At 43.6% G+C, this 22915-nt stretch overlaps 2 protein-coding genes across 2 annotated transcripts; one reads left to right on the top strand and one right to left on the bottom strand.

The window, feature by feature from the left end:
* Positions 1–16953: 16953 nt before the first annotated feature.
* Positions 16954–20137, bottom strand: LOC120453040 (vacuolar protein sorting-associated protein 16 homolog). Its single transcript, XM_039637560.2, has 9 exons — positions 19986–20137; positions 19726–19915; positions 19403–19673; positions 18657–19345; positions 18467–18594; positions 18263–18411; positions 17922–18205; positions 17273–17862; positions 16954–17212 (listed from the first exon to the last, which is right to left on the bottom strand). Exons 1-9 carry the CDS (start codon positions 20039–20041, stop codon positions 17068–17070), a joined length of 2502 nt encoding a protein of 833 aa, XP_039493494.1. The 5' UTR covers positions 20042–20137; the 3' UTR covers positions 16954–17067.
* Positions 20138–20491: 354 nt separating this feature from the next.
* On the top strand, positions 20492–22401 carry LOC120451417 (tryptophan--tRNA ligase, cytoplasmic). The gene is made up of 4 exons (XM_039635087.2): positions 20492–20791; positions 20867–21278; positions 21344–21923; positions 21991–22401. Exons 1-4 carry the CDS (start codon positions 20596–20598, stop codon positions 22093–22095), a joined length of 1293 nt encoding a protein of 430 aa, XP_039491021.1. The 5' UTR covers positions 20492–20595; the 3' UTR covers positions 22096–22401.
* The last annotated feature ends 514 nt before the right edge of the window (positions 22402–22915 follow it).

Genomic DNA, 22915 nt, shown 5'->3' with positions numbered 1-22915 from the left:
TTACGACCACCGATGATACCACCAACATAAAGTCGCTCTTCAATTATAAGAGAGCGCCCAAAGAAGACGGGTAAAGCAGAAAAAAAAGGGAAAACAAAAAATATAAGGAAATTCGAGGAAAACCATTGAATTTAGATTGAAATTACTGGCCACATCTTAGCCTCAGGCATTTGACCGCGAACACGTCCAACGAGCTTATAACCAGCCTACGTCATTAAACCGGGGCGAGAACTTTCGAACGGACTTTGGTCACAGTTTTCGATTGGCCAAAACCATGAGTCCATTGATTTTTCAAAAAGGGGAGGTGTTGAATTGAAATCTTTTACACAAACCACCACCCACCTGTCGGCCCCATTTGGTGGCAACAAATCAACAGACCAGTAGCCAAACGAGAAGACCTGGCCAAAAAGGGCTGTGATGTGGAAAAAGCGTTGGCTCAGCGCTGCACTCGCCATGCTGGGTGGGAAAAACTGAATCCTGCTAATGTCGATGCGGTCAACACTACGCACTTTGGTCGACATCACCAGCAGCAGTTCGGCCACAATGTGCATTGGTCTAATGCAAATGTTGTGTAACTCTTGTTGCAGCGTTGGTACGCTGCGTGTTTACACCTCGCCGCCAATTTGGTCGCAATTGCACGGACATTAATGGCGTTTAGAACTAATGTTTCAGTGAACTCATTATACCTGCAAGCCTTGGTTATGTTACAGTGTCGTAATTATGACTGCGAATCTGTTGATATCCTAGAAAGCACTTCAATCCGATAGCTTTTAAGTAAGCTTAGTTTATATCAATGGCTATGGTTAACTAACTTAACTAGCTAAGAACCTACTGATTGCCGGGTGTCTGCCATTCGAACCCTTGACCAGCGCCTTAATTGCTGCGGTTTTTGTTTGTTTTTCGGTTTGAAACTGTTTGTCCACCATTTAATTTGTAATTTATGCACGATGTGCGGTGTCGGTTGGTTTTGCCACCTAAGCGTTAAACCAATTTGCGGTCGAAACTGGTGCATAGTAGTTGCCCTGCCAAATTGTCACCACTCACCAGCAAACGCCGAACTTGGTGACTTTGATTGATGCCGAACTACTCGCAGGACTCGCAGGACTCGCGGTGCGCTACTAACTCAATCTTGAGCGATTGATTGATAGATTGATTGATGCAGGGCAGCCAAAATTGAATTTTTGCTCTTCGAAGCAATTGGTTGGGCATTAATTGATTGAATCATGGTCGCCATTGGGACCGTAATTGTGTATGCTTGTTGGGCAAATAATGCCTTTAATATGGCATGTGCGAGTGTCGATTAAATGAGCAGACTTACAATGCCATTTAATTACAAGCGATTGCCACTGAAAACAGCAGCAAAATGTTTCATTTTGATTGCATGTGGCTGGCCGCAAACGTTGCCGGCACTTTGAGGTAGTAAACAGATAAGTGGTCAACAGGGAAAAGTTTTATTGCGGTAGAGGTTCATATATGAACATATAGATACATTTACACAAGAACGAAATTAAATCGATACCAATTGCCGCACAAAGGTGATCGAATCACACTTTTCTCGCATTATTTAATCAATTTACCATTTATCAACTTGATATACAATTAAGTTGTTCTCTTTAACTGCCTGCGGTTGCGTGTAATGTACACAACTCAAAGTTAAACCCTCAGTTTGGCCTTACTTTGCTGGCTTTCCCAATCGCCTGGCCTTGTTATCAGCCTCCTCAACCCCTGAAGCAATCATAATTCCGAGGCATGAATTCCAAGAGCTGTTGCGTAATTAATAGCCAATTTAATGCCTTCGCGCGTTTTAGGCCCAAAATGTCTGCTTGCCGAAGCGGCAGGATCTCAAGGCTCAAGGAGCAGATAATCAAGGACCGGATTCCAGGAATGACACTTTCTTGTTTGCCCACATCTTTCAGTTGGGTGGTTTAACCCACAGCTAACTGGGCTCGCAATGAAATTGAAATTATCAGATTCAATATTAAAGTTGATTTATTATTTCAAATGAAATAGTGTCAGCTCATGAGTTGATTAAACATTTATACCTAAAAATATTCATAAAAATAACATTTTGTATAACCTACATACTTAAATTCCTATAAAAATTCGTAGCAGGTGTCATACCTTATTCGACGCATTTACTTAATGAATTAAAGTAGCAATCCAAAACCCACAACCCCAAAAACCAAATCAAGTCTCCTTTGGCGGGCAGGCAAGTGTTAATAATGGCGCCTCCGGCACTCGACTTCTGCGGATACCACATAACTTCCGTGGGGCATTTATAATTCAGGAGTCGTGACACCGCCAACGACTTTCGATGACTCCGACGTGCTCACATTACGCGGCATGGTAATTATTAAACGCCAAGTGAACCGTACGCGCGGCGGAAACAAAAATATGATTAAAAATTAAAATACCATCGCGATTTGAAATGCAAATGCAAATGAAATATGCCAATGGAACCGCACAAGCAAAACGATTCTTGACTTACGTACCTGTGGCCAAATGAAAGCATACATTTTTAACTTGCTCGAAGCTGGCTCGAATGGAAAAATCACAGAAGGTAAATTTCCGTGGCACCATACAAGAATCCGGCTGAGAACGGGACAAATTGCTGGTAACAATATTAATGGCCACACAGGTGTACGAAGTTGCAAAAGCCCGGCGATAAAGTGTGCGGCTTGGTCTCGCAATTAATTACGGAGGAACGGGGACATTTCGCCAATTAGGCTATCAGTAATTAATTAACATATGTATTAAGCCTAAAAGTGCTAGAAAGTGACAATATTAAATTTAGATAACTAGTACCTAAAAGTAAATATAGCTTAAGGAAGATGGCATTTTAAAATATAATTTAAACCAATATATGAATACATCAATCAAATAATCAAAATTGTTGGATTTCTAGTGTTATTTTAAAACCTTTTAATAAATTATAATTCTTTTTACATAAAATTAAACTGCTAGTAGGTTGGCCAACACACACACCTATGTATCTACTATATCTACTGAAAGTACGAGCAACCAGTTCCCCCTACTCCTTGGTCACCTAACCATTCTTAACCAAGCCGACCTTGACAATGCCACCCATCCAATGCCAATCTAACCGAAATGTGGCTGTCAAAAGTAAAGCCACAAGCCCAAATGACGCTGTGTGTGGGCGGGCTTTTGGGTTTGAGCTGTAGTAATTAAATAAAATATTAACCAAAAGAAACCCGACATTCCTCTTGGCCGAGATTGCGCTCGAGCCTGTCTGGCAGCTAAGGTTCGCCTTGATGAGTTTGTCGGCGGCAAACATATGTTGGCCCACACAAAGATACACAGAGATACATACAGATACACACAGCTACACACAGCTACACACAGCTACACATAGCATTTGGTGCAGCATCAGATGCTGGCATTAAATCCATGCCAAATGCGCAACAAGGCAAATAGTCAAGGCAAGCAAATTATGAAAAAAGCAACCAAGAAATGAGTATGCCGAAAATGAGCAAAAAAAAAAAAGAACGACGTTAATGTGGCAAAAGCTTTGCTGCCAGCAAGAGGAAATGTACAAGTTTTTCTTGTTTCTTTTACTATTATTTTTGCGCCCCCAACAACACAGATGTTGCATTTGAAGGTCAGCGTCATCATCGGTGGCAAGGCGAGGGTGTGACGTCATGGCCATGCTAATGCAAAACGAGATTCTTGAGGGCGTCCAATTTTTTTTTTTTGCGCCGATGTCAAAGCACTTTTCACATGCGAAACTTTGCTTTTCCATGCTAATGCAATTTACCTGCAGTGCCGAAAAATGCGAAGTACGTGCTGGCACAAAAAGTGTAGCATGCTTTAAGGCGCTTCTTGATTAGCCACAGCCGTGCTCTCGAATTAGCGTCTATCTTTATTTTAGCCTTGCCCGCAGCGCTTTCATTTCGGCTCTGCAGCTGCATTTTGTCATTTCCATTCGGGTTTTGTTCTTATTTTGCAGCTAGGTTTCCTCCTTTTTTTCTGACCATTTTTGGAACAGGTCCAAGAATTGTTTATGATTTCCACAGCAGCTCAGATTCCAATTAACGTCTTTCTGTTGTCGTTGTCGACGATTCATTTTCATACATAATTGTTCTTACTGTTGCTGAAACAGTAAACATTGGTGGCCAATGCTTTTCAAAATCTGCTCCACAACTTGAGAATTCGGTGACCGGCGCGGTAATATTACGCATACGCCTCGTTGCACCAGGATGATTTGTGGACCAGACCCAAATACGCACCAAAGACTTTACACCCTGGACTCCGGACCTCCCTCCGCACAACGAGCCAGAGGTAGCCCTCATCAAACGGAGCTTCTGGAAGCTTTTAAAGCCAAGCGAACCGCGTTCAAGCACGGAATCTCGGCGGCCAAGGCACAGGCCTACAAGAATCTGCTGGATAGCGTAGACGACGACACCTGGGGTCTGGCCTATAAGTTGGTAAGCAACAAACTGCGGAAGAGAGATGTCCCCCCTTCGGACCCTGATGTCCTGGCCAACATCGTTGCGGAGCTATTCCCTTTGCAGTCGACCAGATGGCAGCCATTAGCTGCAGCTCCATTCTCCGACTTCCCGAGCATCACTGCACACGAGGTTGTGGAGGCAGCAAGGCGCATCAAGGCTAACAAAGCCCCTGGACCTGATGGCATTCCGGGAGTAGTCGTCAAACAAGTAGCGTTGTCTAGACCGGACATCTTCAGGGACACCTTTCAGCAGTGCCTCCTGGACGGAGTCTTTCCAGCAAGGTGGAAAAGCCAGAAGCTGGTACTTTTGCCTAAAGGGAAAGGTTCAGCACAAGCTGCAGTCAGCTACCGCCCACTATGCCTCCTGGACATAGTAGGAAAGCTATTTGAGCGCATCCTATATGCCCGAATAGAGGCGGTAACCGAGAGCACAAACGGTCTAAGCAGCCACCAATATGGCTTTCGAAAGGGAAAGAGTACCCTCCACGCACTCACGGCAGTGAGAAACATTGCCAAGAACGCGCTCGAGGGCGACAGATGGCTAGGTGGCAGAAAAGAATACTGTGCGATTGTCACGCTGGACGTTAAAAACGCATTTAACACGGCAAAATGGCCTTTAATCCTCGATGCTATGTACACGATGGGTATCCCGGAGTACCTCAGGATCGCCGTAGGCAGCTATTTCAGAAATCGTATCCTCTGGTACGATACGGAAATTGGACCGAAAAGTTACCGAGTCTCGGCTGGTGTTCCACAAGGATCTGTACTTGGACCGATCCTGTGGAACATCATGTACGATGGTATACTGGCAATCAGGAAGCCGCCAGGAGCTCAGCTGCACTGTTTCGCAGATGACGTGGCTATAACTGCAGTCGCCAAAACGATCACGGAAACCCAGGAGAAGTGCAACGCAACAATCAGAGCGGCCATCGACTGGTTTGAGAAAGCTGGACTAGCAATAGCGGCACATAAAACTGAAGCTGTCTTACTAAGCAGCAGGAAAAAGGTGGAGAGCATGCAAGTCTCAGTCAGCGGTACCCAGGTGTCTTCAGCTGAGTCCTTGAAGTACCTCGGAGTCCTCATAGACCACAGGCTATCTTTCAAGGATCATGCTAAATACGCTAGCAGGAAGGCAGCCATCACATCGGCAGCCTTATCCCGACTTATGCCCAACGTGGGAGGCCCCCGAGACCCAGCCAGGAGGCTATTGGTAACAGTAGCAAAGGCAACGCTTCTATACGCTGCGCCAATTTGGAGTGACGCCACAAAGAAAGGCTCATACCTAAATGGAGCGCGGATGGTGTTAAGGTCGATGGCCCTTAGGCTAATAAGAGGCTTCAGAACGATATCCCAGGATGCGGCATTAGTTCTGGCAGGCATGCCACCAGCCGATCTGGAGATCAAGGCTCTTGTTCTCATCAGCAATGGTGCTACACGGGACGAGGCTTACGAACGGGTGGTTGGAGAGTGGCAGACGAGATGGCAAATGTCGCAACGGGGAAGGTGGACCTACCAACTCATCCCGGAGATAGACGCATGGACGCAGTGCAGCCACAAAACCTTGGACTACCACATGTCCCAATTCCTCACGGACCATGGCTGCTTCCGGGCCTACCTACATCGTTTCCGCCATGTAGACTCAGCCCAATGCCTATACTGCAATGATGCGGTGGAAACCGCGGAACATGTGCTAATGCACTGTTCTAGGTTTTCGGCGGAGAGGGAACAGTTGAAAGCGTTGACTGGAGACCCGCTGAGTCCAAATGGATTGATCTCGGCGATGACGGCGAATGCAAATAATTGGGAGCTGGGACACCGCATCATCATAAACATGATGAAACGAGTCCGTGCCGACGAGACGGCCAACAGAGCTGGCAATTAAAACACAGAAGGTGTGTTCCTGTGAGGTGGCGGGATAAGAATACTACCTCAGCGTTACCGGCTTGTCGTAAAAGGCGACTAAAGGGTGAAAAGGAGGAGCGCTACATGGCCAATACATCAGGAAGGGAGAGCGACCTGGCTTCACATCCTGCTCATCGAAGTCTTACCTTGACTGGCAGTTCCGGTGAGCGCTTATAGGACTGAGGAGCATACGGAGGTTTTTGTTTTAGTACGTAGGCATAATCCCACCAGGGGTTATGAATCGTGCATGCCACCTACTGATGGTAGGTGGTATCTTTAGAAGATTTTAATTTTCCTACCGTAAAGCGATACAAAAAAAAAAAAAAAAAAAACACCCACGTCCTCATGATAAGTAAGCCACATCTATGACACACTTGCGCTCACACTTTTTAAGCGAACTGCTCTTTGGGGGCGACACGCTTTTAATGCATTTCCTGCACAAGCTGGCTGGAATGTCCTGGCACAGCAATCGCACTAAAGGCTCACACATACATATGCACATGCACAGGCAACGACGATATCCTTTAGAGAGCAACAGCAAAAGCAACGAGCTCATTTCGTGTCACAGATTTTTGTTTATTTACCGCTTTAAACTGCGCTTCGCCTTCTTATTTCTTCCTTTCTCGTTTGCTGCTGCCGCTCGAGGCAGGATTTTAAAGGGATCCTTCGTGCACGTGAGAGCAAATGTTGCACCTCGTTGTACAAACGTGAGTGTGTGTGTCTCACTTGAATGCAACATCCTTGCTGTATGCAAATAAAGCGGCCATAATCATGCATCACATGAAGGTACATACTCGTAGCTATCTGTTCTTGTCGAGAAAAATAGCTCATACTTAGGAGCCAAATTGAGGTGCTCCGGAATGTTGAATTGCTCGGAATCCCAAATTTATTGGCTTAGATTTGCACTTTCTCCGAATTCAGATTAGGGATCAACGTTCGTAGTAGAAATGAAGGAGCAAGGCAATTTCTCACTATATTGGGAAAATCAATAAGCGACTAAACTAATTGACTAGCATTTGCACTTTTTCGCTACATAATTTAGCCAAGCAACTTCCCCTTTATAATTTGACTTTAATTAATTTCACACAAAAGCACAAACTCTTTGCACAAATTTCCAGAAAATTTCTGCAGGGCAGTCCACTGCGGCTTTTAGTTCAAACAATTGGCCAAGTTAACTTGGTCTTGGCCTACTGCTTCTCACAAAAGTTTCCATTGTAAATCAAATGCACTTCAAGAACAAGTTTTTCGGCCAAATTAACATTCCCATAACAAATTAGAGTCAAAGAATTGTAAAGCTCGGCATGTTGCCCCCTCGTGTTTATTTTCCGAAACTAATTAATGTGTTTGGCTGAAATGTGCAAAGCGAAATGGCATGTTAACTGTGAAAGGCGAGGACATAAGCTAAATTTATACGTTTGCAAATATTTCAAATATTTTAACGACCCAAATCTCAGTTGCAGCTAGTTAGTGGGTCGATAGGAGGCGAGCATAGGTAAGTAAAGCTGAATATATATGTGAAATTCCCGTGAAAGTAACAAAGGATAGCCGCACACTCATACCCAGTATCGCTTACAATTTACAGAGCCTTGAGACCCTCAATTTCAGTCTGGGCCATAAATGGGAATGGGTTTTTGGTGGGTGGTTCTGAGCACACTGAGTCAGTCAAAGTCGCCGAAGGACATGGCGAGAAGAAAACAAGGTGCTGTGGCTGCTGCCATTGACGTAAACACAGCAGGAGCTGCATTATTTTGTAAGCGAGCAGGTTTAAGGACATGTAAACACATGTAACACGACACACACAGCAGAGCGATGGCCGCATAAAAAGAATAACGACCCAACTCGAACTACCAAAATAAAATAAATTCACGTCTTTTTTATTCTCTTATTGCCCGTTTTGTGTAACTACTTTAAGAGCCAACCGGTTAGCCCCACAGCCAGCAATAATTGCATAACAACTCTTGCAGTTTCAGTTACCCATATGCTTGCGCATGCATGATGTATTTTTTGTCTGGTTGTCTGGTTGTTGCACGTTGTGAAACCCATGGAGTGGCAAAAAGAGCCAGTAGACCAGAAGCTACCAAGCGTTTGCCACAAACTGCTTAGCATGACGGATAAAAAATGTAATGGTGCCACAAGTGCCAACAGAGGACACCAATTAAACAGAACTTACCACTAACAATCTTACATGTAAAATATAAACAATTAAACATAAGATCATATAAAGAGTAGATTTATCAAGATATGGGTTTATTTTATTTACTTTATTGATATTTAGTAAAGTGAAAATACATATGGAAACTTTTCCACTCACCGTCACTTTAAATATTTAGTTAATTATAAATAATCTATACCTTTTGTGCTGGATTTTAGCTACGTATATCCGTTTTACTTATTCAATAGTCATCCGTCTGCTAACTTGCACAACAAAGCGCTTTAGAGCTCGTATAAATTCAGACACTTCATCGATACTAATTCAATAAACAATGCAAAATGTTTGCCATTGTTCCGCCGGCCGTGTGTTTTCCCCAGCAAATGCCAAAAACAGAGTAAAAAAATAAATAAAATGGAAATAACGTGAAACGAGCAAACAGTCAAACATCGCGATGTTACAAATCAGCATATTCGATGAGCCGGGGTAAACAACTTTGAGTGGATGGCATTCGATTTTCAATTTGAATTTATCATATTTGTTGGCGCTGTGTAGCTGCCGTGTATTCCACTTTGCATAAATCGCACTGGGTTTCGCTTGCTGTTTTGCATGTGACAAATGCAAAGCCCAAAAAAGTATGCTACAGTTTATTGAAAAGCTTATTATCCTGCTCACCGAAGCGAAATAGTAGATGGATGGGTCGTGTGTTTTTACCATGTCGCTGTTTGTATTGCTAATGGAAGACAAACGTTATCGCCACATCCCAGTGCACTGCAGTGTGTTCGGCATTCCTTTCGAAAGACGCCGTAGGCGACAAACAAAACACAAATAAATTGTATTAGTTCGACGTTTTGTTCACCAAAAATTCAATTTGCATGTTGGGAATGGAATGATACACGTCGCTTTTTTTTGTATACTCGTATATACAAGTTGAACTTTTCCATCATCTTCGTAGTTGACAGAGAAAAGCTGGCCTACTGATCGCTGCTTTCCTAGTTAATTCGACGCCATTATCTGGCAAAATAGACAAAAAATGCTGGCCAAATATTTACATGGCGCACTGACATTGTTGGTTCACTCGAGTCAACAGCAAAATGCCAGCGTTGTGGTGCCCCAGGAATTTTGCCGGAGACAAATTGCTCAAAATTGGATGCAAAGGCAAACAGAGCAGTGGAGATCTTTCCATGCCTGTCATCCGGTATTCCTTCGCCTTCTCCTGCTAGCCATGCCACATGGCCAACAATGGGAAATATGAGGAATGGTCCTTGGTATGCCATGGCATCTCCTCCGAGTTCCCTCTGGCATGGTTGACTTCAATTAATTACCCAACATTGACCACACAAATGGTACAAAAGTGAGGGAAAATCATTAGCCCTGTCTAAATGGGTTACAATTAATTTCTCCGCTTAACAGAAACCCCACGATTAGCCCTCGCTGTAAAATGAAGACAGGTGATTAGGACATTGGAGCTTGTTTCAATTAGATAAGCCTGTCGTGTGATTACACAGCTAACTAATTGCACATATTTTTCTTTAGTAGCTGAAGAAGTTAATTCGCAAGTATTTTACTTAAAGTATTTTTAAGCAAGAAATCCTTTGATCCTGTTTGGGTTCTTTAAGTGCTCAAGCTGGTAAGTATATTTTTAGAACTTACCTTTTAAAGACTTAAAGTCTTGGCAAAATCCCTTGAATGCAATCCGTGTGAGCGCCGTTTTTGGGCCACAGCCTCGACATCAAAGCGAATGCGGCTTATTCTTCATGGCCTGTTTTTTGCTCTGCCATACAACATACATATATATATAAATACATATACGTGTTTCTTTTTTTTTTTGGTGCGTGAGGAGCGTCAAATACACACACACACACACATGTTGGCCAGATGGACCCAGAGGGCCAAGTGGCCGGTGGGGTAGGCAAATATTTTCTTGATTTTTCGCTTCGCTTTTCCAGCGCTTTTTGCTTGGCAAGCCTGATTCACGTCTATTTTCCAACTCGTTGGGGCCGAAAGTCGTCATCATTACCTTTAAGAGGGTAATCCTGCCACGCGTGTGTTTATGGCTGTTTTGTGTAATTAGCCAGGCTGCTTGAGAATTTTCCGGGTAAAATGGTGAAAGCCATTTAAGTCTCACCGCAGGAAACGAGAAAAACGCGCCAGAAGTACTTTAATTTCGACTGCGAGTGACGTCGTGCATTTGCGTAATTTTTTAATTAAAACATAATCTATTTATTTGGCACCCCGCAACAAAAGTTGAAGAAACAATTTCGTTTAATTAGGCAAAGGACTGGGTCCACGAACGAGTTTGGCCAACACCGAAATGGGGTTGTGCTCGCATTTTGGGGCAAGTTTAATTGCAAAATGCAATCAAATTAGTCGACTATCGTGTTTTATGAAGTCATTACAAATGTTTTCGCCAATTAAAACTAATCCAGGCGAAAGTAGGGTAATAAAATAATTTACAACGCTGTAGTGAGAGAGAACTTTTGTTATAATATTTCGTAAGCATTTTAAACTGGCTTTAAGCTGCCAACTTTGGGCTAAAACATCAGCCACGTAACTAGGCTCATATTTACCCGACTCACTCCTCAGCTGTGGACACATATCATGCCTCGTTTTATATTCCCTGGGATAATATAAAACTAAAATAATAAATGACGAGAACGTGACTCGACATCTGCGGCGTCTGTCATCTTTTTTGTTAGCCCAAAATCTGCACAAAGCCAGAATGACACTGTTTCGGTTTTAAAATCATCTGGGGGCACTTTTTGCAAGGATTTTTAAAGGCACAGCTTGGTGTTTCCTTCTGACGTGTATAGTATCTTGAGGATGAAATATATTTGGGCGTACGGAAAATAAGTTAAAATGCTAGACTACACATTTAACTGAAAAACGAGCTTTGAGTAAACTCCTTAAGTGATTGCAATGTAAGTGACTCAAGTTTCTACAGCAAAAGCCTTTGCAATAATTCACCAAATCGGCGTAAATTCAATTTATCGAATGCCACCGAGTCGAGGCAAATCAATTTGCCATTGGCCCATCGAGGGGACAGCCAAAGAAGCTGAACGAACTGACCAAATTTTCGGTCGTTGTCAAATTTAGTTCGGAATTTATTTGCTGTCTGCGAGACGAGAGCTCAGCTCTCAGTTCTCAGAGTTTTCAGAGCCAGACACATTGGCAAACTAATTTTATAATTTATGTTATCGACTGATTTCATTCGAAATTTATTGCGCAAGGGCCAGGACATCGCCTTCTCCACTCCATTTGCATTGGCATGGCGATTGAGTTCGATTCCGAGATTGAGAGTCGCTCGCTTCGATGTCCATGTGTCTGTAATGAATTTTTAAGCTACCAACTAGCCGCACACAATTCAATTATTTGATTTCGTTTCTATTATTCTGCTTTTTCCCCAGACTGGAATTTAATTTGTGTCCGAGGTTCAAACCGTTGCCGTTCCAACCGGCAATCTGTCAGTTGGTAGACGGGCCCAGGGCAAAAGTCACCAGGACCAGCAAATGGCCTTAATAATGAAAACGGACAGCCCGACAATGGGAAATGCTGTACGATATGGCATGGTATGGTATAGTATGGTATGGTATAGCATGGTGAAAGTAAGAGTGAAAGTGGCACTAGTAGTGGCAGTGGCAATGGCAGTGGCAGTGAAAGGGGAACAATGGCTGCTTGGAATTGTCGAAATTGAATTTCACACCTCTGTGCACAGGATCAGGATAATATGCTGCCGGTCGCTTTGTTTAGACGGTGCTACTAAATGGAGCCACCGAAAAGACCACTGCATTGTGGTCCGTATATCAAAATCATGATGATTATGTCCATAGCCATAATGATCATGGGCGATTGCTGGCAGCTGGAGCAGCCTTTCGGTGGCAAGGACATTGGCGTCGAGGTAACAAAAGGCCCCATATAATGTTAGCACACGGTGCAATGCGAACAAAACATGGCCTACTACCAGCACATTGGCCTATACGGCGTATTGGTTTTATTTCCGCGCCGCAGAGCAAACTATCACTTCACATGCCACGCAGCACATTGTTGTCAGAAAATAACCTTTTTTCAAGATTCCTTCATGGACTTCACCTGGATAAAAAAAAGCAATTGACTGGCAGCAAAGGCAGTATTAACTAGAGAGAACACTATAATCAAGCTCCTCGATGAGATCAGTTACTAAGCCGACTCTGTGAAATAAATATGTGAACGTTAAGAATTTGGGAATTAGAAAGCTTGTGCCAATGCTGCAGAAATGACCATAAGTCCGCTTGCCTAATGTCTTTTTTTCTAATTTAATAATTAAAGATCTGCTAGGAATTAAAAAAAAGATTTGTCAAATAAATACGAGCGTTTTTCCTAGGCTCGTGTGGCTTTTGTTTAACTTTTTGCGCAGTCAGTTAAGCAAACATGAATTCTCGGTGAAAGTGGCGCCAACTCAACCCAAAACCCGAGTTCGTGGTAAATGACGAAAAAAATCTTCCATGAATTATTCCAGCGTAAATAATTCAAGTGGTAATTCGTATTTTTTCCTTCGTCTGGAATTGAAGAACAATCCTTGTTGCTTGAGGTTGACGTGGCTTTGTCTTTTTAGCCATTTGCCTCCTGTTTGCTGCTCCTTGTGGGATGCCTCGTCCTTTTCCCTTATGGCACATTATGCTCCGGTTGTCTTTTGGCTGCCACTCGTATTTGCTTGTCCTCCTGCACACAATTTGTTTCCCTTTCATTGATTCCCATTGTCTTGAACATATATATATATATATGTATATATCCTGTTTGTATATACTTTGACTTGCCAGTACTTCAGGTTAATGCGACACTTGAACTTTGAATTGCTGTTTCAAATTGTTGGGTGATTCAGTCATTCACAAAGTTGCCAAAGCTGCATTGAAAGTTGTTCTCTCCATTTACAAGTGCTTAAGGCGTCTTACCAGAAAAGGTAAGTGGATATTTCAATTTCAATTTTGGCGCTTTTAAAATATGCATGACCTCTTAAATATTTAGGTATTAAGCATTTAAATATTTTCAGCTGTTGGACCAACCTGTCCAAAAGTGCCGCCTGATCTGGTCCACAAGCCATTTCTTTGCCTTTATGGTCGGCAATCAAAATTTATACGCCCAAATGTGAAAGGTGCAAGCCAGCCTTCTGGCCAGGAAAAAATAAAGGATGTATCGCATCGGCTATTAATAACAATTTTGGCATGGTCGACGGCATAAATTCAGCTCAACCAAGTAGCAATGGCCAAAAATGTGTCGCCCTTGTGGGTGGTAGTTGGCCAGCCGCAGAGCGGCCTAAAGCGAATAACTAACGGCTCTCGCTTTGAGCCCAGATCCAGACCAATACCATTGGGAGGATCAAGTGGCGAAGGAGGTGCAGCCAGGAACAGGTACCTGCTGTACCTCAGTCGCAGGCCCAGTTTGTGTCCTTGTCAGGAACGGAGGGGCTGGCCAAAATGTGAGGATGACCGGAAATGGGCAAAAAGTATTGCAGGCAACTGAAAATGGGCAAATATTCCTTTTGCATATAAATAAGAGCATACGAAAATACTCATGGCGCTTAGGGCCAGCATGGATAAGGGATAACGACCACGTGCTGGTTCATTGGATGCAGTCGTCCAACAGCAGGATCTTGAATCCTTTGGACCAGCCCGCATTTTGGGTCGCCAAAGGGTTATTCACAAAAATACATAGAATGAATGTAGGACGAATGTAGCACTCATGTCAGCTCAATCTGAAGTGACTTTCGAATTGAAGCTGCAGTTTACAGCTTACATTGGTTGTAGGTATATTTTTTGTTATGTGGTTTTCTCAGCTTAAAGGTGGCAATGTTATTGCTTCGATTCCCTTGACACCGCAATGCATCAATTTAAATATAAATAATGCAATCGCATCTGGTGAATGGATTCGTGCAAATAGCACAAGCAATATCGGCGGCAATAAAAATGCGTATATTCGTATTTTTGTATTTTTGTTCCCGCACGTAAACAAATCATTTCGTGTGATACCTGAACGAAAAAATGGCAAAAATGGCATAACTTTTTGCATATGCCATGGATGGTCGGCCATAATAGGTGTGCCGACATCTGTTTAATATGGAACGACATCGAATGATAGAAATACTTTCGTAAACACAAACACCGAGTGGAAACGAGGTCCCAGCTGACGTCCTGCGAGGACACACACACACATACACACACACTCACATCCAGGATATTGCCCAGATACATGGAGATATGCAGTGTGCGCTTCGCTTGTTATATGCTAATCCAAACATTGGGCCAACACTTGTGTTTGACAGCTCCAGCCGTTGGGCTTTGCGCCACCGATGATGAGCCACTGACCAGAAGGAAAAGCTGCATGACGGCACCCAGAACCTGGACAAGCAATCTCGGCTGCGTTTCGGATCCGGGGTATGATAAATTGTTGCTCCCGCCGGGCTGACATATTTTTCGGGGGTCTTAAGCAGGCAGAGAAAACAAAAGCTCCCAAAATGTGTTGGCCTTGAGACGGTCAAAAAGGAAGTGTCGGTGGGGAAAACTATATATGTACATGGACGAGTGAGGGAGAGAAAGTGAGGAGAAAGTTTGGACATGGTTGGGCTTATGGGGCATTAATAATGCACAGGCACCGGAGAGGAGGAGATGGAGGAGGAGCTGGAGGCGGAGGCGGAGGTCTTAGGCGTGACCACAGCCTCCTCATCCTCTTGCTCCTCCTACGGTGTCCGTTGTCCGGTGCAGGGCAAGATGCCTTGATTTATTCCTTTATAATATTCTTAAAGTGTCCTGCGGGTCGCGGTCATTGTGCCGACACATAAATTGAGGCAAAGCCCGTCGTCCGCCACTGCAGTCGCCATATTTCGCTGGCCGGCTTTCATTTGGTCCTGTTGGTCCTCCCTTTAGATTATATTTTGGTTTTATTTCATTTGGTTTTTTCTTTTCTCTTTTTTTTGGTCTGCCTCGGAATTTTTTGGCTTGGTGCCAGAAGTTCGGCCTGACAACGCTTGTAATTTCTGTCGCTTTTGCGAGTTTATTAAAAATATAAAAATGCAATGAAATAAAAAGCGCGCGTTGTGTACATCAATAACACGAAATGGACTATATAATATCGGTGCCGTTCGCTGACACTGCAAATACACAATATAGTGGGTAAACAGTTTGCAGTTTGTTGGCTTGTTGGCATTCAATTCAAAGTGTTGTAATATTTGTTCTTTGCTGAAGGCTATCGACGCGAAATTGATATGTTTTTGGGTGTTTCAATTATGCCAGCCAGTCAGCTAGCCAGCCCCCACTTCCGCATCCATAAAATATTAGTTTGAGCATAATCCCCTGGTGGAAAATGTAGGTTGGCATTTTAAAATGCAATATACTTTTAGTCTGTCACTTCGGAGTGACATTTAGCAACCAAAAACGCATCTGCTGCCAGGAGGGAAATGTCGCAGTAAAGCCCGAAAACCGCAGCCAAAAAAAAATCAATGGTTTTCGGCTGTCAGCAGATGCGTTTTTAAACAACGGCCGAAAATTGCAAATAAATTCGGCTTACAGCGAATCGAACATCGAATCGCACACATAAATAGTGGCCTACCAGGACAACAGAACGAGTGGGTAGGTGGAATGTGGTTGGCGCTTTGAAAATTGGCCGGGTGAACAAAAAAAAAATACGTATAAAAAGGGAGTGTGCGTTAAATTTGCTTAAAATGAAGACTAATTGGAATTTCGTGTTGCCAGCATGGCTTCCCCAGCCAGCCTCCCATTTAGCCATTCTTTTGCGGCTGGCAAACGTGTTTAGGGGCCATGTCAACTACTTACAGCCCGGCAGGCCCAAATGTGCCTGTTCCTGTTCCTTCCCCCTTTTCACCATGACGCAATTCACATTTTGAACCCAATAAAGGCGTCAACATTTGCCATTTTGCGTTCGCCCGGCTATCCTGCCAAAACGAAAAAAAAAAAACGAGAAAAAAGAAGACGAGTGTCGTCACAAAAGTACACTTTTTCCTTGGCTTCCTTGGTGCCATGAATGTGGCACTGATTATAAATTTTATTTACACAGGCGTCGAGCATCGGGAATTCGCGTTTATGGTCCGTATAACAAAATTGTCTACAAATTGCGGGTGGGAGGGGGGTCCAAGCCGAGTAACTTATGCAAAGGACAACACCAAATTGTGTGTGCGTTAACTGGGTTTATAGTTACTGGCCTCAGCTCAGTGGCTGGTTTTTAGTGGGACAGTGTGACAGGATGGCAGAGGGATGTGCCCTTTGGGAAATAAGGACGGTGAACTTTATGTCTTCAGCTCGGAGGTGAGGAAAAGGCAACAAGCTAAGTTAACATATATCTTCCCATTTTTTTGCTTCACAGAAACTATGTTCTTAACATAATAAATGATCAGCTTAAAGCATAATTTAATTTGTTGGATTTTATATACAAATTTTATATTTATATTTATTATAAGCATAATTACTTTTATCAAGCGCAGGTCTTGATTGACAATAACGAATAAACTTATTGAGTGTTATTCGTAGACATAAATAATGGTTTATGAATAGGAATGTTTCGGCTACTTTCCCTCCAGCACGGCTATGCAATCGCAAACTTTGCTCAGCAGTGTGCCATTGTTAACGATCGCCTGATTCTTTTGCAGTTCAAAGAGACTGTGCACATCCCGCTGCTCGAAGGCGGAATCAATGGCTTCGTGAAATAAGCTATCGAAAAGAAAGTTGTGCTACAGTTAAGGGAATAATGCATTATAAAAGGTGACTCACTTTGCACGCATGTACCAGATGATGCGGCGATTGTCCCGACACCTTGGTATATACTTTCGCGCTTCAACTGTATTGTCCTGTTTTAAGCAGACCTCGACAAAGGGATCATAGCCAACAGGGCTCTTTTTACTTTTGGCTAACTTCTCCAACTCGTCCCACTTGTGTTGACTAGAAAGCGTGAGGATTCGCAGCCACCAGAACCGCCGCTCGGGCACTTTAAAATCGCTTCTGATTCGCTCTGCCTCCTTCAGTTCGCCGATCAGCAGCAATTCGTGTATGGTGTCATGTATTGACAATCCATTTAAGCTGGCATTGTACTTCATGCTTAGAGTCTTTTGCAGCTTGATCAATCGGCTGGTATCCGCACAAAGGTCTGCTTCCAACGTACAACGTCCCTGGGCATAGGCGTTTCCAATCATCGAAAGATTCGACTCCAATCCTTCCGTTTCAATGGCATTCTGGAAGTGATACTCAGCGATTGCCTTTTGGTCGTCCTCGGTGTTGTAAATCCCATATAGTCCAGCTCTGTTGGATTCCCGCATTATCTTCTTGTATATGTTTAGCGCCAGTGGATGGTCTCTAATGGTCATCTAGAATTGATAATCAATATGTCTAACTCAATCAGTGCAAGATGACGCTAAATACTTACATGCAAATTGGACAGCATCATGTGCATTTTCATCTCCAAGAGCACTTGGGTGATCAACTCTGTATCGCCGGACTGTGTGGCACTGCCCACCGCTCGATCAAACTTGCGCATCTTCAGAAGAAGTGGTACGTGAAGCGAGGCACGAGACTCAAGCTCTAGCAGCTTGATGGCCAGGTCATCTCGTCCAGCTTGATGCGCCTTTGACGCAATATTACAGAACGAAATACCCTCGACCGATGGATTCTTAAACTTTTCAGTTATCTTACGTGCAACTTCAGTGTCATCTTAAAATATAAAAATCCTTGTCCATCAGTTCAAAAGATAAAAGGAAAAGAACTTACTGGGATCATTTATCACTTTATGGTACGCCCAGTGTTCCAAGATCCAGGACTCGGGCAGGTTCAAATGCTTGGCCACTTGTATCGCAATGGCATAGTGTTTGCGAAACACCAAACGACTGAGTATCACCTCGGTATTAAGATGCGAGAACCTGAAATAAATGCTCTGATAAAACCAATCATTAAAAACAGTTGAATGATGCTTACTGTTTGAAGGTAATGGGCATGGCAATTCGCTCATGCCGCAAAGTGTTGAGAACCCTCAGTATTCGCATAATTCGAATATATTCATCGGGATTGTGGTTTCGAATAAAGCCTTTTCCATAGTAGGCCGTCTAAAAACAAATGCATTGGTTATAAATAAAATATAAATTTAAGAAATCCATTACTAACTTACCCTAAGCAAGCTCTTTTGAGTTTCCGGACAAAACTCATATGAGGCCGCCTCAATACATTCGGACACTGCCAGATCGATCTTTTCCCGGCACATGCTGAGATACTCATCCGCCTTATAGGATTTCTCCTCAAACTTTTTCTGCGCCTCAAAGAGATAGCTAGCCGGTTCCTGACTGTTCACTGCAAATATGTTCTCAACGCATTTGGGCAGGCGCTGAATCATCTCATGCGAACTCTGGGTGATTATGCGAACGCCATCCATTTCAGCCACAAGGAACATCACCGGATCGTAGGGAAAGTCACTGCGATCAGCGTTGCGATTTACTATTAAGAGGTAAGATGGATATGAAATGACCACCGCATCCGCCTCGCTGTTGTCAGCATTCATAATCCACTCCATTTGCAGGGGCATATCTTTTCGTCCGGTGTCGAATTCACAATACTTTTGCCGCATGTCTACGCTGCCCAGCCAAAGAAGACCGGTATTGGTATACAGGGCCAGGTGCTGATGGTTGTACGACACAGATATCTTTATGATACGCTCGTGCGGCTTCTCAAAGAGATTGGCGGTAATAGTTCCCACAGTTTCGCCTGGAAACAGCTTAATGACCTCACGATCTCTTCCCAGCAGACAGTAGCTGTTGCGTCCCTCGGTTACAATCTCCCAGCAGGAACAGTTGATGCTGGAATCTGTTGAGCAACAAGATTATAGCCTTTTGGAATTCAAATTGATAATCATTTTCTTACTGGGAATATCAGGCAGCTTTCTTTCAGTCTTGCTGCTGTTCTGTTTGAGGAAAACCCGACCGGATGTGGTCATTACAGCTACTCCTGTGCCAGCTGCAGACTGAAACACCTTGGCCTCCACAATCTTTGTGACACTGGCCTCATCGCCGATGCTGTAGGACTCCTTTTCCCGGCCAAACATGTCGTACACAAATACGGTGGCGTTCTCCTGGATGCAGATAAGCTCCTCCATGTCTGACCAGCCCATCGCAACTAGTTTGCCATGGTTCCACTGCAACGATTTAAAGCGATTAGCTTATATTTCTTATTTTCTGATAACTTACCAATATGTGACCCATTTCTCTGCCGGTAGTGTCAAAGATGCGAATCATCGGTCTCGCGGTACCCTTAACCGGCACCAATTTGGTGGGATCCCGAGTGACCGCCATTGGACCTCCATAGGGAGCCACTTCCACCCACATATACTCCAGGTCCAGGTCTAGCGGCCAATCGGGCGTAGCCAGTTCCACTTTTCTGTAAATGGGATTGGTGGGCGTATCCTTCAGTTGGTTTGTATGGAACGTGTGGATTGGGGATTACCCACCTGTAGTAGTCCGGCCGCACCTTGAACCACTCCCCCGTATTGTACATGATAGGCATGTTGTCTGCGTTCTTAGTTCCTTATTTTAATCGAAAATCATTCGCCTAATCCGCTTGCATTTTTCATTCACAGTTTGCAGTGCAACAGCTGATTTATCAGAGTTGTCACTCAACAGCAAATTGGCGAACCATCGATATTTCTCGGTTTCGATGTTTTTAACAATAATCATAAGATATTATTTTTATCTTAGGTCAATTTAAACTTTTTCTAAAAAATTAAAAATATTCTTAAGGTATGCGTAATTGTTTTAAATTAAATATGTACATAAGAATATATGAAATAACAATATGAAACAAAACAAAATCATTCTGTATATATTAATTAAACAAAATTGGAGAAAGTATAAGTGAAATATTTTTATATCAAAAAAGATTAAATAACTTAAGTTTTGAAATTGAGCACAACAATTACCATCAACAAGCGATCGAAAAATAATCGATGGTGTAATCGATGATTGGGACACTAATAAGCGCCTCATTTCACATGTGAAGGGCCCAATTTCACTGGCCAGTATTAAATTATCAGTTAAATCCTTGAAACTCAGACTGACGAAATGGCGGACACAAAGGAGACGATTGTGGAGGGCGTGGAGGCGTTGACGCTGAATGGAAAACCGGACGCAGAGCCGGTGGAAACGGGCACGGATGCCCAGGCACAGGAGGGAGCCACTGCACCCACTGAAGATGTTGTGGATCCGTGGAATGTGGCCAGCAGCAATGATGCGGGTGTCGACTATGATAAGCTAATAAGTAAGACCTTCACAAAGTACCTAATTAATCTAGTTAATCAACTAAGTGTTATCTCATTATGTTGACACGTTGCAGAACGCTTTGGCTCCAGCAAAATCGATGAGGAGCTGATCGCGCGTTTCGAGAAAATCACGGGGAAGCCCGCCCACCACTTCATCAGAAGGGGCATGTTCTTCTCGCACCGGGATCTGCATACGATTCTCACACTGCGCGAACAGGGCAAAGCCTTCTATTTGTACACGGGTCGTGGTCCCAGTTCCGGATCCCTTCACGTGGGCCACCTGGTGCCCTTCATCATGACCAAGTGGCTGCAGGAGACCTTCGATGTGCCGCTGGTTATTCAATTGACCGATGACGAGAAGACCTTGTGGAAGGATCTGAAAGTGGAGGATGCCATCAAGCTTGGACGTGAAAACGCCAAGGATATTGTGGCCATGGGATTCGATGTCAATAAGACTTTCATTTTCAACAACCTGGAATTCGTCGGGTGAGTAAATTGTAATACATTTACCTGTACAATGCGTGACATTAATATATATTCGTGGCTTACAGAAAATGCCCTGCCATGTACCAGAACATCATTCGCATCCAGAAGTGCGTTACCTTCAACCAGGTGAAGGGCATCTTTGGCTTCGGGGATTCGGACATCATTGGCAAGATTGGCTTCCCGGCCGCCCAAGCAGCTCCCGCCATTTCCAGCACCTTCCCCTTCATCTTTGGCAACAAGAAGGTGCACTGCCTCATCCCGTGCGCCATCGATCAGGACCCTTATTTCCGCATGACCCGCGATGTGGCTCCACGTCTTGGATATCCCAAATGCGCGCTCATGCATTCAACGTTCTTCCCGGCGCTGCAGGGCGCCAAGACGAAGATGTCGGCTAGCGACCAGAACTCGGCTGTTTACCTGACGGACACGCCCAAGCAGATTAAGAACAAGATCAACAAGTACGCCTTCTCCGGAGGACGCGTAACTGTCGAGGAGCATCGTAAGCTGGGCGGAGTGCCGGAGGTTGATGTGTCCTATCAGCTGCTGAAGTTCTTCCTCGAGGACGATGCCAAGTTGGAGGAGGTGAGAGTGGCTTACAGCAAAGGCGAAATGCTCACGGGCGAGATCAAGAAGCTGGCAGTTGAGGTAAGTGCAGTAATGATGCAATCATCTCAAAAACATTGTACTTAATGGGCTTTAACTAACTCCTTAGACTCTCACGCCCATTGTGGAACAGCACCAGGCAGCCCGCAAGCTCATTACGGACGAAGTGCTGGACAAGTACTTCGAACTGCGACCCCTTCAGTTCGGAAGTTAGAACGCCAGCAGAGATGAGGTACCTGCATTTGCTTGACATCGATTCTTACAACCAGTTTATACGAAATTAGCTTAAATCGAACTAAGCGAGATTAGTTCAGCACCGAACTAAGACCGACTAAGGCACTCCTATGTAAATACCTATACAGAATTGATCTATGCCTTGGCTTTGAGTCCGGCAGGCGCCCACTTAATGCATCGTTGTACCCGCTATTTATTTTATTTTTTACACTGCGTGTTTATTTTTATAAAGCAGAAAACAATAAACGGCTTCGATTTGCAATTGCTGCCACCACAGTGACCCACATTTGGGAAGTTGTTAACTGGCTGGTCTATACATTTTCCTGGAAACCCGAAACGTTCAGCCAAGGAGAGAAACAAAGCGACTCCCCCTAGGTTTCTCTACGGAGAACTATACTCTGCTCATATTCATTTCCGATTCCGGGCAAAGGTGCCTCTCTGGTAAGCCAGCTAGCAAAATAACTCTCGACTTCGCAAAAATGTAAGTAATTTTCGCACTTGTAGTTGTGTGCGTTTTTCTGGTAATCCGAGAACTTGCACATGAATTGAATTTCGCGGGCTATCAGTAGATTTTCTTCTTTTTTCGCCTTTGCGGTTTATATTATTGGGAATTCCGAATTTTCGGAAGAACAAACCAATTTCTTAGTTATTAACTATTAACTAAAGAAAGCGCTAGTATACATTAAAGTGCTTGAGCAGTTAATCATTTAAAATTTAATCCCCAGGCAAACAAACTCTTATTAACATTATAATAATATATGGCGAGACAAATAAAACGTATTTTTTAATTTTCAAAACAA

The sequence above is a fragment of the Drosophila santomea genome, chromosome 3R (genome assembly GCF_016746245.2).
Source record: "Drosophila santomea strain STO CAGO 1482 chromosome 3R, Prin_Dsan_1.1, whole genome shotgun sequence".
Taxonomy (NCBI): Eukaryota; Metazoa; Arthropoda; class Insecta; order Diptera; family Drosophilidae; genus Drosophila; species Drosophila santomea.
This window is presented reverse-complemented; position numbering and strand designations above follow the sequence as displayed.